This window comes from Colletotrichum karsti, assembly GCF_011947395.1.
Source record: "Colletotrichum karsti strain CkLH20 chromosome Unknown Scaffold37, whole genome shotgun sequence".
Lineage (NCBI taxonomy): Eukaryota > Fungi > Ascomycota > Sordariomycetes > Glomerellales > Glomerellaceae > Colletotrichum > Colletotrichum karsti.
In genome coordinates, this window is record NW_024065937.1 from 292,223 (window position 1) to 307,426 (window position 15,204).

At 54.3% G+C, this 15,204-nt stretch overlaps 7 protein-coding genes across 7 annotated transcripts in view; 4 read left to right on the forward strand and 3 right to left on the reverse strand.

Moving 5' to 3' along the window:
- The window catches only part of CkaCkLH20_10012 (uncharacterized protein), a gene marked incomplete at both ends in the record, with an annotated part of 6,682 nt that extends 5,032 nt beyond the window's left edge, over positions 1–1,650 (reverse strand). Inside the window, one exon of the mRNA XM_038892727.1 lies at positions 187–1,650. Within this exon, the coding sequence (XP_038741976.1) occupies positions 187–1,650 (1,464 nt within the window). The remainder of the gene's footprint in view (positions 1–186) is intronic.
- Positions 1,651–2,472: 822 nt separating this feature from the next.
- CkaCkLH20_10013 (deoxyribodipyrimidine photo-lyase) lies at positions 2,473–4,310 on the forward strand (the record flags this gene model as incomplete). Its single annotated transcript, XM_038892728.1, has 2 exons — positions 2,473–3,707; positions 3,761–4,310. The coding sequence occupies 2 exons, from the start codon at positions 2,473–2,475 to the stop codon at positions 4,308–4,310; spliced, it is 1,785 nt and encodes a 594-aa protein (XP_038741977.1).
- A 1,277-nt stretch (positions 4,311–5,587) lies between these two features.
- On the forward strand, positions 5,588–6,854 carry CkaCkLH20_10014 (cellulase; the record flags this gene model as incomplete). The annotated part of the gene is made up of 3 exons (XM_038892729.1): positions 5,588–5,941; positions 6,000–6,687; positions 6,739–6,854. The coding sequence occupies 3 exons, from the start codon at positions 5,588–5,590 to the stop codon at positions 6,852–6,854; spliced, it is 1,158 nt and encodes a 385-aa protein (XP_038741978.1).
- A 1,299-nt stretch (positions 6,855–8,153) lies between these two features.
- CkaCkLH20_10015 (CFEM domain-containing protein) lies at positions 8,154–9,277 on the forward strand (the record flags this gene model as incomplete). The annotated part of the gene is made up of 5 exons (XM_038892730.1): positions 8,154–8,241; positions 8,354–8,421; positions 8,471–8,859; positions 8,921–8,991; positions 9,048–9,277. 5 exons carry the CDS (start codon positions 8,154–8,156, stop codon positions 9,275–9,277), a joined length of 846 nt encoding a protein of 281 aa, XP_038741979.1.
- A 130-nt stretch (positions 9,278–9,407) lies between these two features.
- CkaCkLH20_10016 (uncharacterized protein) lies at positions 9,408–10,463 on the reverse strand (the record flags this gene model as incomplete). Its single annotated transcript, XM_038892731.1, has 1 exon — positions 9,408–10,463. The coding sequence occupies one exon, from the start codon at positions 10,461–10,463 to the stop codon at positions 9,408–9,410; it is 1,056 nt and encodes a 351-aa protein (XP_038741980.1).
- Positions 10,464–11,421: 958 nt separating this feature from the next.
- CkaCkLH20_10017 (uncharacterized protein) lies at positions 11,422–12,630 on the reverse strand (the record flags this gene model as incomplete). Its single annotated transcript, XM_038892732.1, has 2 exons — positions 11,422–11,956; positions 12,065–12,630. The coding sequence occupies 2 exons, from the start codon at positions 12,628–12,630 to the stop codon at positions 11,422–11,424; spliced, it is 1,101 nt and encodes a 366-aa protein (XP_038741981.1).
- Positions 12,631–13,826: 1,196 nt separating this feature from the next.
- Positions 13,827–15,065, forward strand: CkaCkLH20_10018 (cytochrome P450 67; the record flags this gene model as incomplete). The annotated part of the gene is made up of 2 exons (XM_038892733.1): positions 13,827–14,802; positions 14,872–15,065. The coding sequence occupies 2 exons, from the start codon at positions 13,827–13,829 to the stop codon at positions 15,063–15,065; spliced, it is 1,170 nt and encodes a 389-aa protein (XP_038741982.1).
- Positions 15,066–15,204: the final 139 nt, after the last annotated feature.

Below are 15,204 nucleotides of genomic sequence, written 5' to 3' on the forward strand. Positions count from 1 at the left end.
ATAAACCCCAGTCCTGCGGGGGCAATTTGGCCGCCGGCCAACTCCACTCGCCCCCCCCCCCCCCCCCCCCTCCATCTCCTTCTTCCCCTGGAGTTTTCTTGCATATGCATGCCGACTCCGCCATGGAATGAAAAAAAGATCTCGAAGGCCACGTGAAAACAGCGCAGCGAACGCCACAAAACATACCTTGTCGAAAGAGCTCTTGAAGCCGCGATCCTTCTTTGCACTGTAATCCCACTCGCGATCCACGATTCGGAATGCAATGTCCTCATACGGGGGGCCCGCGATGAAACGAATGAGGCACGTGTCCTCCTCCCCTGCAGCAGCAAAGGACTCTCCCCTTTTCCGGCCGTGTTCTCGAATGATTTTGAAAGTGGGCGCCTTGGTCTTGTCGATCAGCTCTGGGTAGAAGATGTTGAACTTGTAGCCCTGGACCACCTTGGGCGGCGGGTTGTCGTGGTCGTAGTGCGTCTGGTTGTACTTGTTCCATTCGTAGCCCATCTGGACGCGGTTGAAGTACTTGGGCTTGCGTGGTCGATACTTGTCCGCCCACTGCGGCTTCGAGGCACTGGGTACAGCCTCCTCGGCAGTGAAGATCTCCTCGTCCTCGCTGATACCACGGGCGACCTCTCGATCGTAGAGGGCCTTGGTGGCCTGGGAGAAATCTTCGTTGCCAGTCTGCGCGAATCGAGCCGTTCCTGGTGGCGCACCGCCTTGGAGCCCGGATGAAACAGACACTGCCTTTGTTTCGGCCCTGCTGGGCTCAGATGACAGGTTCCTGACTGCTGCAGGTCCAGGAATAGACTCGCTCTGCATAGCTTGCTGGCCTAGAGCCCTGGCCTTTTCCGGGTCCTGCAGCTTAAGCATGGCGGCCTTGTTCGCCATGATGGCATCGCACACCTTCTTGAGCTTCGCCTTGGCCTTCCACACAAGCAGGCTGCGCAGGAGCTGCTCCCAGTAGTCGACGTCGATGTCATCGTTGGAGCGGAGCTTGGTCTTGATCTGAGATTCCAGGGCCTCGAGTTGCTCGTACGTTTTGGGGCGCAGGATCTTGTCGACGTCTTCCGACACTGTGCTGACGACCCGAGCGTCTGGCCCTTGTGGTTTCAGCTTCTGCCGCCTGTCGGCACAGATTGTTTGCAACGACTTCCAATATTCGCGGTTACGGCCGTTGGTCTCGAGGGTGTGGTAGGACGTGATGTCAGAATCAAGCTCTTTCAGCTGTGATTCGTCGAGGCCCTGGAGGACGTTATCCGGGGAGGGCACGTTGATGTGCAGGTCGGCATCATCGTCGTCGAAGACGTCCCGATCGGTATCGATAAAGCGTAAATTGAATGCGAGCAAGTCAATTGGCTTGGCTCGGCCTTCCCGAACGCGAATGTCCGCCTTCTTCTTGGCCTGTTTCAAAACGAACTTGTCTTCGTCGGCGACAAACTGACGAGACTGTTCATCCTGGGTCATGTAGCTCGAGCTCGTGTTGGTTCCGTTGTTGTTCTGGCGGGGTCTCGAGGAAGATTGCGAATTGGAGGGCTTCGAGATGCGGTTGTTGGGATCGCGCCGGGGCGAAGTGATGCTTCTTTCTCGCTCGCGGTCTCTGCGACTGGGGGATCTGCGCCCAGAGTTGAGCATGGCTCTGCGGCCCGGGTCCATGTTTGCGTCGATCGTAAGGTTAGTCGGCGGGGCGGGTATCACGTTGAGGGTATCTTTGTTGTCGTTGAAGTTGAAAGAGGGAAGAAAAAATAGAAATCGCGGCTGCACTTTTGGATCTTGTTGTCGATGCCTGTCGCGCCTTCAGACGGAAAGAAGCTTATCGGGAGAGAACGCAGACGTCAGTGCTGCTTATCAGCACGTGACTCATATCTTGTGTGGGGCATATTCGGCCCAACATCGGATGGCAGCTCTCGGTAAGCCCCGCTCCGGTCATCTACCGAGACTCACCGAGATCTAGCCCCTTCACCGAGCGAACCAAGATGTCTCACCTTGGGCTGGCCGGGAGATTCTGCCGAGCCAGTTACAGCGGCTCCTTGCGTCTCTACCCCGCTGACTTATCAAGATCTGGGCACTAAATCTCCACCAAGCCAGGGCCCTGGGACGCTAAAGCGCCCTGAAAGCGCAGATGCACGTCCAGATCTCCCGATTTCAGGAACATGATGACGCACAAGACATCGGCCGATCGCAAGCTCTTCCCCAACTAAATGGCATCGTCCTCTTTTTTCAAGCTCCTAGCAAGCTAAGAGAATTGACTGTAATGTAGTGAGTTACATAGGTAGAATATCCATTGCGTTTCAGAATTTGCTGGTAGATCCTATCCAGCAACTTCCTTCCAATCCCATCATTCCCATGCTTCTTTGTCGCGTCCTGCTGTCCACCAAGACGCGTCTTCCACCTGCTGCTTTCTTTCCGTACTTCACCACCTCTGTGTTTGCCCCTCGCAGTCAATCTTGCTTCACCTCCAGACCATTCTCCTTAACAATGCCGCCGAAGCAGAAGCGTAAGTCCACGGCTACGGCCGAGTCCAGCGACTCGGGACGCAAAAGGACAAAGACCGAGCAGAACGGCAGCGCATCTTCCGACCCGTTGCGCCAACCGCACCCCTTCCACAAGGATGCCGAGAAGCATGGAATCGTTCTTCGAAAGTTCTATCCTCACGAGATGAGCAACGACCGGGCACGAGCCTACAACGACAACGAGATTCCCCGCCCCATCGAGGAGCTGACGGCCGCTCTTGAGGAAACCTCCAAGGCGCGCAAGAAGGTCGAGGTCAAGGATGCCGCGGTTCACTGGTTCAAGATGGACCTGCGGACGACAGACAATCGATCGCTGTCCCTCGCCAGCGAGAAGGCCAAGGAGGCTGGCGTGCCTTTGATCGCCATGTACATCATCAGCCCCCAAGACTTCGAGGCGCATCTGACGGCTCCTATCCGCGTCGACTTCATGCTCAGGACCCTGCATGTGCTGAGGGAGGATCTTGCCAAACTCGACATCCCACTCTACGTCGAGACCGTTGAGAAGCGCAAGAGAATTCCCGACAGAATCGCCGAGCTCATGGGCCAGTGGGGGGCCAGTCACCTGTTTGCCAACATGGAGTACGAAGTGGACGAGCTTCGGCGGGAGGCCAAGATGGTCCGTATGTTTGCTGACAGGGGCCTTTCATACGAAGTTCTACACGATACGTGCGTTGTTCCCCCGGGCCAGCTGACGAGCGGAGCGGGCAAGCAATACGCCGTCTACTCTCCCTGGTTCCGCGCATGGGTCCGCCACGTCCACGAGAATCTTGACCTTCTAGAACTCTACGACCCCCCGGCGAAGAACCCTTCTAGCGCGAGAAAGAAGTTTGGCGAACTGTTCGACACGGACATCCCGGAGGAGATTGAGGGCAGGTCCCTGCAAGACGACCAAAAAAAGCGTTTCCGCGCCTTCTTCCCACCGGGCGAGCATGAGGCACGAAGCCGATTGGAGAAGTTCTGTGAGGAGAAGGTCGGCCAGTATCATAACAAGCGCAACATCCCCTCCGACGCCGGGACCTCATCTCTCTCCGTCCACTTGGCCAGTGGTACCATCAGTTCGAGGACGTGCGTACGGTACGCACGAGACAGAAACAAGACCAAGAAGCTGGACGCTGGGAATGAAGGCATCCGGGTATGGATCAGCGAGGTCGCATGGCGAGACTTCTACAAGCACGTCCTGGTCAACTGGCCATACGTGTGGTACGTTCTCCTCCCTTTCTCTGAGACGCCATGATCACTAACGGCACCATTAGCATGAACAAACCCTTCAAGCCCGAGTACGCAAACATCGAGTGGTCTTACGAAATGGACGAGTTCAAGGCATGGTGCGATGGGAAGACCGGCTTTCCCATCGTCGATGCGGCGATGCGTCAGATGCATGAGATGGGCTGGATGCATAACCGATGTCGCATGATCGTCGCCTGCTTTCTTGCGAAGGATCTCCTCATCGACTGGCGCATGGGCGAACGCCACTTCATGGAGAACCTCATCGACGGCGACTTCGCCTCCAACAATGGTGGCTGGGGGTTCTCAGCGAGCGTTGGTGTCGATCCCCAGCCGTACTTCCGCATCTTCAACCCCTTGCTTCAGAGCGAGAAGTTCGATCCTGACGGAGACTACATCAGGAAGTGGGTTCCGGAGTTGAAGGGTGTCAAGGGCAAGGCTATTCATGATCCGTACGGCCGCGGCGCCGGCCCCCAGGCGAAGAAGGCGGGTTACCCTCAACAAATGGTTGAACACAAGGGTTGTCGTGAGCGGGCGTTGTCGGCGTACAAGCATGGACTGGGTAGAGACGACTTGTGATCTCCAGTGCTGGTGCAGCCAGGCGGCGACGAGTAACGCCGTGTACATTTACGGAGGCTCTGTTGGGCATGTCATGATACCGATTGCGCAACGAATGATTCCTATTGCCTTTGCGGTTGACCTACCGATTCCCGGTCAAGTTCTTGTGACATTTGTAAGGCAGCCGCAACCTTGATTCCAGCACGCCGCCATGGGTACAACACAACACCGTTCAAACGACTAAGAGTCAGCCTCAGTTTCTTTCCCGGTCTAGTCCGGCGGCACTGTTCCGGCATCTGCATTCGGGTGGTAGCACCACGCATGTCTCATGGGCCGCAAGCGCAGGCGCCAAGCAGCCAAGAGCCGAACTCTCCGATGGCTTGCAGTATCAAACTCTGATGAAGAATTGTAATTTTCGACTGCGTTCTAACGGAGTGAATATGGATTTGATCGAGTAACTCTGTTGACCCTCGTCACGCCATCAGTTGACGAAGTTGTGGGCATCATCGCGCCAGGAACTGCAGGCCCTCAAAGCCGAAGCTCGTGGTATTGAATGCCACTCTAAGCTCATTTAAGCATCATCCGTTACTGGTGGAAAGGCGAATAAACTACATCAAAACCTTTTGGTACCGAACGGCTCTTAAATTGTAGTCATGTGTCCCAATGCCTTCGTCCGATGGCCCGATGCAACCTCGGAGGCTGGCACTCCGGCTCGACCCAGCCTTTAAAATTGATTCTTCCCACGACGACAGTGCCCGTCTTCCCGTTCCTGGAAATGAAATCGGTGCCGATTGGCCGCATTTGCTGAAGGTCACCTGGATGCCGACCCCGGCACATACGTGATCCCAGCGAACCGGTCCGACGTTGCGTCCTCTCCCCTTGAAGTCTCAACGACGACTGCGGCTCCTTTCATCCCGGGTACCAAAAGAGAAAACCAAACGAAGGATCCATGAGGCTATAATATCGACCCGTGTACTTAACTGTTCATAGCGCAGGCGAATACCATGAAAGTTGTGTTCGAACGGCACCTACCGAATCGGTAATGATCCATCAACCCGTCTGCAACATCACGGGGCTTCCTGGCTTTGCTCATGAAAGGGGAAAGGTGCCACGGAGTGGAGGGTTCCATGATGATACCATCGCGTGGGGAAGACGGCCCAACGGGATGGCACTGTGGTTTTGGCATTTGCGTGGCCCTCGAGATCTGATATATAAACGACGGCAGCCAAGGCCCCCTCCCGAACCAAGTGCTTGTTTCTGCAGCCCTCTACTCAGTCATAGTTCGATACCAAGCCAAGATGAAGTGCCTCATCGCTCTCGGCGCTCTCGTTAGCGCAGCGGCCGCTCAAGCCGGCGCGTACGCACAATGCGGCGGCCAAGGCTGGTCCGGAGCAACAACCTGCGTCTCCGGATACACCTGCACCGTGTCGAACCAGTGGTACAGCCAGTGTCTTCCCGGCTCCAGCCCGCCTCCGGCCGGAACGACTTTGGCGACTACGACCCGTGCATCGACGCCGAGCTCGACACCGGCGCCCGGTGCTGGTGGATGGAAGTGGTTCGGTGTTAATGAGGCTGGTGGCGAGTTCGGCGAGAAGGTTCTGCCCGGTACTTGGGGCAAGGAGTTCATCTTCCCTGACCCTGCTACCATCACTGTGAGTATCCGGATTGCAGTTACGTGGAGGAATTTTGTACATGCTAACGGATGAGAAGACCCTTCGCGGCCAGGGTTACAACACCTTCCGCGTGCAGTTCAAGATGGAGCGCATGACCCCCAGCGGTCTCACCGGCGGCTTCAACAACGCCTACCTCCAGAACCTGACGACGGTGATCAACCACATCACCAACAGCGGTGGCTGGGCCGTCCTGGACCCCCACAACTACGGCCGCTTCAACGACGCCATCATCACCGACACCGCGGGCTTCCAGACGTGGTGGAAGAACTTCGCGACGCAGTTCAAGAGCAACAGCAAGGTCATCTTCGACACGAACAACGAGTACAACACCATGGACCAGACGTTGGTGCTCAACCTGAACCAGGCCGCGATCAACGGCATCAGGGCCGCGGGCGCCACCCAGTACATCTTCGTCGAGGGAAACCAGTGGTCCGGCGCGTGGAGCTGGACTACCGTGAACGACAATATGAAGGCCTTGACTGACCCGCAGAACAAGATCGTCTACGAGATGCACCAGTACCTCGATTCCGACAGCTCGGGTACCTCCACCGCGTGTGTGTCGACCACCATCGGCGTCGAGAGGGTACAAGCTGCAACTGCCTGGCTGAGACAGAATGGAAAGATTGGTATCCTCGGAGAGTTTGCTGGTGGTGCGAACTCTCAGTGCCAGACTGCTGTCAAGGGTCTCTTGGATTACCTCAAGGCCAACAGTGATGTGTGGACTGGTGAGTCTAGACTCTTTCCAAGGCCGTTTCATGTCATACTAACAAATTCAGGGGCTCTTTGGTGGTCGGCTGGGCCCTGGTGGGGCGATTACATCTACAGCTTCGAGCCTCCTAGTGGCACGGGATACACGTACTACAACAGCCTGCTCAAGAACTATGTTGCATAAGGGGTTGAGGCAGGAGAGGTGTGTCTAACTCGGGAAATCTCTAAAAAGACGTCTGGAGTCAGTTACATTCTGAAATATTGTTCATTACTTCGTTGTACATATTAAACCCGTATATACTGATCATCATCTTTTGATTGGATGAAAGAGCCGTGATCCAAGCCTCTCGGGGGAATGTTGATGCGTAAAATCAGCACGAAATATCATCATGAACTTGAGCATGCGTGTGAAATACACTGTCTGTAAGTTTTGTCGCAATCATGACAATACTGCTGTGTTGATGGGCTGGAGAGCCGACATTGCCGGAAGCCCGTCCGGTGGCACCGACATGCCCCACAAATACCGGTCTCAGGCCGGGTCCGATGAACTCGGCTCTCGGCGTCAGAGTGGGGCTTACCACCGCGCACCCTTGCGGTGCAACTGATACCGTAATGGAGACCCGGATGATCGCAAAAATGGTATATCTTTGTCCGAGATTTCATGCCGTCAGCGAGCCATTCGTGTCAAATGCAGGTTTACCCAACGCCTCAAACACCGGAAACAGCTGAATCGACCGCCACCCGAATGCCTCGGGTGAGTAGCACTAGTCCTTTACCGGCTCCACAGCGCTTCTCATTTCAGATACCTCAAACTACTGCAGCCATACTCTCAAAGCTCCCGACCTGTCTGCAGAAAGCCTGAAGATTCGCTGTTGTCATCACCCAGGAAAACCGTTCGTGTGGATCTCGGAGCGCGTTTCCACCGTCCACGAAAGTTTTGGTCGATGTTGAGAAGCCAGTTCTGGCGCCGGTCAAGTCTTCTAGGTCATCAGATTCCGCATAACGGCAATGAATCCGACGAGATTTCTCTGCCTCGTTCCACTCTTCTGGGCCATCATCGTCGGAGCCTCCTCGGTCGACGGTCCACCAACCTGCGCTGTATGCTACGGTGTACCCTGAAATAGCTAGTACGTGAACAACGATGACTGACCGAAGAATAGGCACCATGTATCGAAGAAGGCCTGAACAGGACGTCATGTCCCCCATCAAGCCAGGCTTGTTTTTGTCATGACGAGAGGTTCATGAACTCGGTCGAGGGGTGCGTCGTGCAGAACTGCCGGCCGATTGATGCTTTAGGTAACACTCAACACCACATGCATATTGGCCTACTACTTGTCGAGATAGTGCTTGCTTACACGATACAGCTGCTCAGAATTATACATGGACAACATGCGGGTTCCCTCTCGAAGACGACTTCACCAAGACAAAAGTCCCCCAGCTTGTCATGTTCTTTGTGTTGCCAACTCTATCAATCATCATCCGAATGGCAATCAAGGCCACTCGGGTTTCTACATGGGGAGCTGACGACACGTTCATTCTAATAGCATATGTAAGCGAAGTTCTCTATGTATGTAAACGCAAGCTGAATCAAATTGCAGTGCTTTATCATCGGATTTATTCCAACGAGTGTATTTGGCAAGTATATCCTTCGGCAGTCTTATAACTCAGCTAACGATCATCAAGCGGGAGAAAACGGGGCCGGCAGGGATATGTGGAAGCTCACTCCCAACCAGATCACGAATTACTTCATGGTGCGTCGCAATCTGGGCTCCAAAGCAATCAGCGGCTAACTTTCGGCAGTCCGTATACATCGGGCAGGTTCTCTACACCTTCACGATATGTCTAGTGAAAGCGTCAATACTCTTTATGTACCTCCGCATCTTCCCAGGCGAAACCTTTCGGGCCGTCCTATGGGGTACACAAGCCTTCAACGCGGCCGTCGGGATTTCAGTCACCATCGTCGGCGTCTTTCAGTGCCATCCTATACACCTGGCTTGGACGGTTTGGCGCCAAGACGGGCAGAGCCAGGGATGGTGTATGAATTACATCCTCATCGGCGTCATTCATGGGGGAGTACAAGTCGCTCTGGACGTGTGGATGCTCATCTTACCGGCGTCCCAAGTACTGGGCCTGAACATGCGTTGGAAAAAGAAGTGTGCCGTGTTCTTCATGTTCAGCCTGGGTATTTTGTAAGTTTCTCCTGTACAGGCGGGAAGTATTGTGCAGTGGCTAATGTTGATGACCTCTCAGTCTCACGGCGGCGAGTGCAGTTCGCTTTGGCTTCCTACTGAAATACCAAGAGGGGACACACAACTTCACGAGTATGTGCACCTAGTTTCGAATATTCCTTGTGCGATGTGACTGATGCAATCTCTAGCCGATTCATACCCCTTGGCCGTATGGTCGAATATTGAGCTGAGCGTGGCTGTGTTCACGGCTTGTATACCGAGTATTAGGAAGTTCCTCGTCAGATTTGTCTTCAAAAGTCTGGGAGAGACGACGAATGTTCAACTCGATCAAGGTCAAGATAGAAGCTCGAGAAGCACCAGCAAGAGATCAATACGGCATGCCGCGGACTCGGTGGAGGATAGCTCACCACGGCTATGACTACCGGGACGCAAGGCAACGGGTGGAGATGGATGGTAACGATAGTCCAGAGCCTTTATTAAACATCACGGTTGGTATTTAAATTGGTATCGTTGTGAATATTTTCCTTTTTCCACTTCACGTACATGTACTATCGTGCATCCACGATGCGCTCTCGTAGCACCTGAATGGCTTGAATCTGTTCATCGTATGCCCTCCCCTCTTTCATCAGAGACGTTGTTACCCAGAATTCGCACAAGACCCCACGAAGGTCGTCGTCTTCGTCTCGGCGCCCCGATACGCGTAGCTCGGCCGGCAAACCCAAGAACTTCTCAATCATTTCGAACTGGTGTTGAATGACTTGATACAATATCTTCGCCTGCAAACCAGCCTGTCGGACCAGAAATCCGGCCAGGCGTAGTCCGGGTAGAACAGGAGGGCTACTCGGGGTAACGGGAGAGGATAGTGGCAGTGAAAGGGTGTCGGGGTCGTGACTGCCTTGTCGTGACTGTTCGTGCATGTTGGCGAGATGAAGATTGAAGAGATTGACGATGCGAAAGTAACAGGACTCGAGGCCGAGAATGCATACGAGGTTAGAAGGGATGTGAACATCGTCCTCGCTTCTTATGGATGGGCTCTTGGTCGAGCTTGATGAAGCTGATGGAGGGCTTCCGCCAAGCAGGTCCTGGAGAATTTCGAGGTATTTTTCAGTGTTATTGAGAGCGTCTCCAAACGCATCTCCAAAAGTGCTGCAGCCATTTGTCCCTGTCAGGCCTCTCTGTGCTCCAGTAGTCGTCTCTAGTGAAGGATGGATCTGTCTGTCCAACTGCTTGCATAGATCCAGGTTCAGCTGACATAGCCGCATGTCACATTCCGTCCACCGGGGCATGCGACAAAAATGGGCATTCTCGCCGAAACTTTGTCGTTGCCGTTCCACTCGTTGCGATCCAACATTTGGGTCCTTGGCAACTCGACGAGGGAGTGAGCTCTCGGGAGCAGAGACTTCGAACGACTCAATAATGTCGTCGTGATAGTCTTCCGGCAAGAGATGACGGTCGAAGTCCGATACTGTGAGGTTGTCTTCATCGTTTGTTGCGTCTGTCCTAATGTCGTGAGGGTTCAGGGGCGGCAGGTATTGACCTCCGTCGTTACCCAAAAACCATAACAAGCTGCTAGTGTCCCCAGCTGTGGGATTCATGTCCAGCATCGTATCCGTCGGGTCTCTACGTGAGCGGGACTCGGTCGTCCTCGTCTGCCCACTGGAGGGCTGGCTTGACGATATGGATATGCGTTGAGATGAGCCATTTTCGCCTGTGGATTTCGCAGAAAAGCCTCGAGGTCGTGTATAGCCTTTAATACAGGGCACATCGGCTCTCGCACAACGACCGCAGGGTTGTCCGGCCTTGTGATTGAGCTGGGGTGGGCATCGCAGCTTTTGTTTCTTGCAGCGGTCGCAAGCCGACCGCTTGGCTGTCGCGAAATACGATATCGATGCCATACGATATTCTTAGGCATGGGAATCCGCGAGGTACGCTCACATGATTTGATCAGAAGCGGGAAAAAACGTACGATGCCGGTGTGGTTATGTTAAATTCGACATGGTATGGTTCGTGGTCAAATGCGTCGTGGAAGCATATGTCGCCGATCTGGGGCTGTAGACTTTTCTCCAGCTGGGGGAGAAATACACTTAAGTTCGGCTATGGCCTTGAAACAAGCACGAAGGCAAACATGTAAGAACGGCAGAACAGTATGTCGTGTTTACCGGCCGACGCTGTCGACAATCATCGAAAGGGGGACTAGTCGCTACGCCCGTCTACCACATACAAAGCAAATACGGACACATCATGCAGGAGACGCTACTATTCTGAGCCGCACGGGAATTCTTCTGTGGCATTCTCTGTAACACTACACACCCGAGACCGAGGTTCTGCCATCATCCCATCTTTTTAAACATCCGGAAACGAGAATGATATTTTAAAGTGAGGGGGCGAGCTCGGCTAGGTTCGATTGAGTCACGAACTTCAGACAACCACTGTATGAAGCAGACTGATTCGCCGAGCGATCGAAATTCTCGGCCGGAAAGACGGCAGGCTCATTATCACTTGGCAAAATGAACTTCAGATGTTGTCAGGCCGCCCGAACCATCGGAGACAGCTCGTCGGTACTCAATTTGAGATGGAAACCACCAGCTTCTCACCCTTAACCTCTCCCCTCTGTAACATCTCCAAGGCGTCGATAACACCCTCAAAACGACCACCCACTTCCCGAATTGGCTGCGTCGTCAACCTTCCTTCGTCCAATGCCGGTTGCAGTTCGCGAGCCCAACGAGCAACGACGGCGTGTAATCCCGGATTAGCCTTCCGCGAATAAACCGGATGACCCAGATCAACGTCACGGTCCTGCCCCTCGAAGCCCATGACAACCTTAAGCGCGACAGATCGACGGGCCACCCAAGCATCCGGGATGGCCTCGAGACAAGCATAGCGACTGCCGACGCGAGCTAGAGACGCGAAGCAGACGGCGGCGGACTCAGCATCGGTGATACAATCGAGAGCGTGTTTGATAGCCGCACCGCCCGCAATGCTTTTGACATCCTGGGCGCAGGTTGGCGACGTGTAAGAGGCCGTCCCCACCGCGCCAAGCCTCATAGCTAGAGGTGCCGACTTGCTCGAGCACACGGCAATCGGAGCGTAACCTGAGCTGTGCGCCGGGTCCGGCCGGTTCAGTTTATGCCCTCAACTGATTCAAGAGGGAAAGGTCGAAGACAGTTATGCGGGGAAGGAAACGAAACGGGCAAAAAGGACTCACAGTCTCAGCATCTGAATCGCCATGAGGCCCGTGGCAGTGGCACCGCCGTAAACTAACACGGGGAGTTGTTTCTCGGCAGGCAAAGCCGGCATGCCGGGCAGGTTCAAAGCTTCCGGGTCGGAAATAGCCAGAGCAGCGGTGCCCCATCCAATAGCGCCAAGTCCAGCAGCTTGCGTGTCGGACATCGAACCCGGAACTCTAAGAAGATGTCGGGAATCGACGACGACGTATTCTGAAAAGGCTCCGTTGTTGGGATTGTTCGGCCGGTAGGGAAAGTCGGCGCCGGCCACCCTCGTGCCGACTGAGTGCATTGCCTCGGGCTCCGCTTCGACGATGATACCGCAGAAGTCGCATCCGACTGAGTTATCTTCCATGAAGAAGTGAGTGACCATCTTGAAGTCAGTGGGGTTGAGGCCCACGGCCAAAACGCGAACGAGTACATGATGAGGCGTCGGTAGGTCAGGCGGCATGGGCCTGGACTGGGCGACGATCAATGGGAGGCCGGATTCCGCGGAACCTTTCTTGGACTGAACGACCGCAGTCTGGCAGGTCGCTGGTGGTTTCATGATTGGTCGATTGTACTAGTTCTCCTTCTGAATCTCTTACACAAGTATGCCCTAGACTGGAGTTGGAGTCCAGTCAGAGGAATTATATCTGAGCCAAGTCAAGAACCAGTTGCAAAGAAGATGACAGGAGAATTGCTGGCTCGCTTGAAATTTACCGGAAGCTGACAACGGGGCAATTTTGGCCGTAAAGAATCGCCGGGCAGAACCACTTTGAGGGTTTGGCTCTTATCATCTCCGACTTCACGAGTAGCAACGCCGAGTTGACACCGCGCGCGGCGTGAGACTGACTCGGAGGTCGACTTGCCTGAATTGGAAACCGATACCGAATGTTTGCTCTGCCGGTCTCCACACCTCCGGCCCGGCCCTAAAATTGGGTCCGGTCTGGATGCAGGGATGCCCTTCCGGCGTTACTTTCCGCTGGTCATGTTTGCTCAGGATACAGCTACTTCGACCATTGGCCCAGACGCTCGTTAGATTCCAGACCAAAGCGAAAGTCTTGTATTTACCAGTTTTTCAGTTACGTCTAAGGGCCGCAGAACTTGCCGTTTGTCACTGGGAGATCGCCGAATGTGAGTGTGAGGCGTAGATCCAGATCGATCTGAACTCTCTGCGTCTCTTTTCCTGAACTTTGGAAGCCAGTGGGCGAGACTGCAACATTCCTCCACCGGTATCATTTTCTTTTTGGGAACGACAGTTCGACAAATCATTCAATGCATTCAGCACCAGGCGTATTAGCCTATCTGGCTGCAGCTGTGGCAGGCGTTTTGGCGCATGTGAGCTATTTCCGCAACGGCGAACACCACAGACACGGGAAAGGATATCTTCAAGCGGCTTTTGTTGGCGTTTTAATTGTATCAACGACACACCGCTATGCTACTACAGCAACTTGGCTCTCATCTATCGGCTCTGGCTTGTCTGTGTTGGCATGTTTTCTCACGGGCACCTACGGCAGCCTCCTCGTATACAGACTGCTGCTGCACCCTCTCAACAGATTTCCGGGCCCTTTCACAGCACGCTTTGGCGATATTCCCTTCTCAATCTGTCTCGCTCGGGGTCACGACCTGCACAAACAAACCCTTGATCTTTACGAGACTTACGGGGCATTCGTGCGCATCGGATCTTCCACGTTGATGTTGGCGCACCCACTTGCCGTACCGGCTATCCACGGACCCGAAAGTCGTTGCCACAGAGCATCTATGTACGACTTTGAGCAGCCCAATCTAGGCATCGCGACAAGGAATGAGGAGGTTCATGCAGCGAGGCGCCGTGTCTGGAGCCGAGGATTCGGTGAGCGAGCGCTCCGCGGTTACGAAGACCGCGTCGCCGTCTACGTTCAGATGGTTCTTGCGCGTCTCTCAACTAGCAAAGAGCAGGCAGTCGATACCGCCCGGCTGATGGAACACTTCGCGTTCGACGTCTTGGGTGACCTGGCCCTCGGAAAAGACTTTGGCATGCTCCGAGACGGTGGGCACCCGGCCATTGAGCAGCTGGTGAAAGGGATGGAGATTATGGCTCTGCGTCTCCCTATGTGGCTACTGCGGTTGATGGTTGACATCGCGCAGCCGCTAGTTCCAACAGAGGAGAGCACAGGGTTCCTGGCTTTCTGCCATGCGAACCTGGACAGGATGATGACTGACGAGAAACGGTTCGAGCGTCCGAGTTTGATGGCGCCTCTGCTGGCACATTACGAAAAACTGCCACCGATACAGCGAGACATCTCGATCCTGAGAAATGACTGCCGTTTCGCCATTATTGCTGGGAGCGACACTGTAGCTGCGACACTTGCCTTCATATTCTTCTACCTAGCTAGGCATCCAGAGCATGTAAAGAAGCTGCGGGATGAGTTGTCTCCATTGCGAGAGACAAACGACCACGAGAAAGATCGGCAGTTCAGCCATCGAGGCATCATGGGCGCGGAACATCTGAACGCGGTCATCAACGAAACTCTCCGCTTGCACCCTCCTGCGTCGACAATCATGCGCATCACGCCACCCGAAGGCTTGACGGTGGGCGATACTTTTATACCTGGGAACATGACAGTTTTCTCATCGCAGTATGTCATCGGTCGGTCTGAAGCTGTGTATGAGAGAGCGGCAGACTTTGTTCCCGAGAGGTGGTACTCTCAACCGAAGATGATCAAGGAACGGGCTGGCTATGCTCCGTTTTCAACCGGTAAGTCATGTCGCTTGGTGGCCAGCACACGTTGGTACTCTCAACTAACCAGCTCGGTTGTTGCTACAGGACATCACAGTTGTCTCGGACGACCTCTTGCTCTTATGGAGATGCGACTGCTCCTTGCCGAGTGCGCTTGGAGATATAATGTGTCATTTGCAGCGGGTTTCGACGACGTCAACTTCCTGAACACAGTGGAGGACTGCATGTCGTGGCACATGGGCAACTTAGACTTGTGCTTCACGGAAGTTCAGCATATCTAATAGACCTTGAAATGACCCTTAAAGCCAGTGTTTAGCTGCTATGTCTCTCATGTGTGTTCTGTTTCTGTTTGATATGACAGAACGCCAATTAAGGTCACCCGCCCGACGCGTAAGTACAAGTCACGCGGCACGACATGAA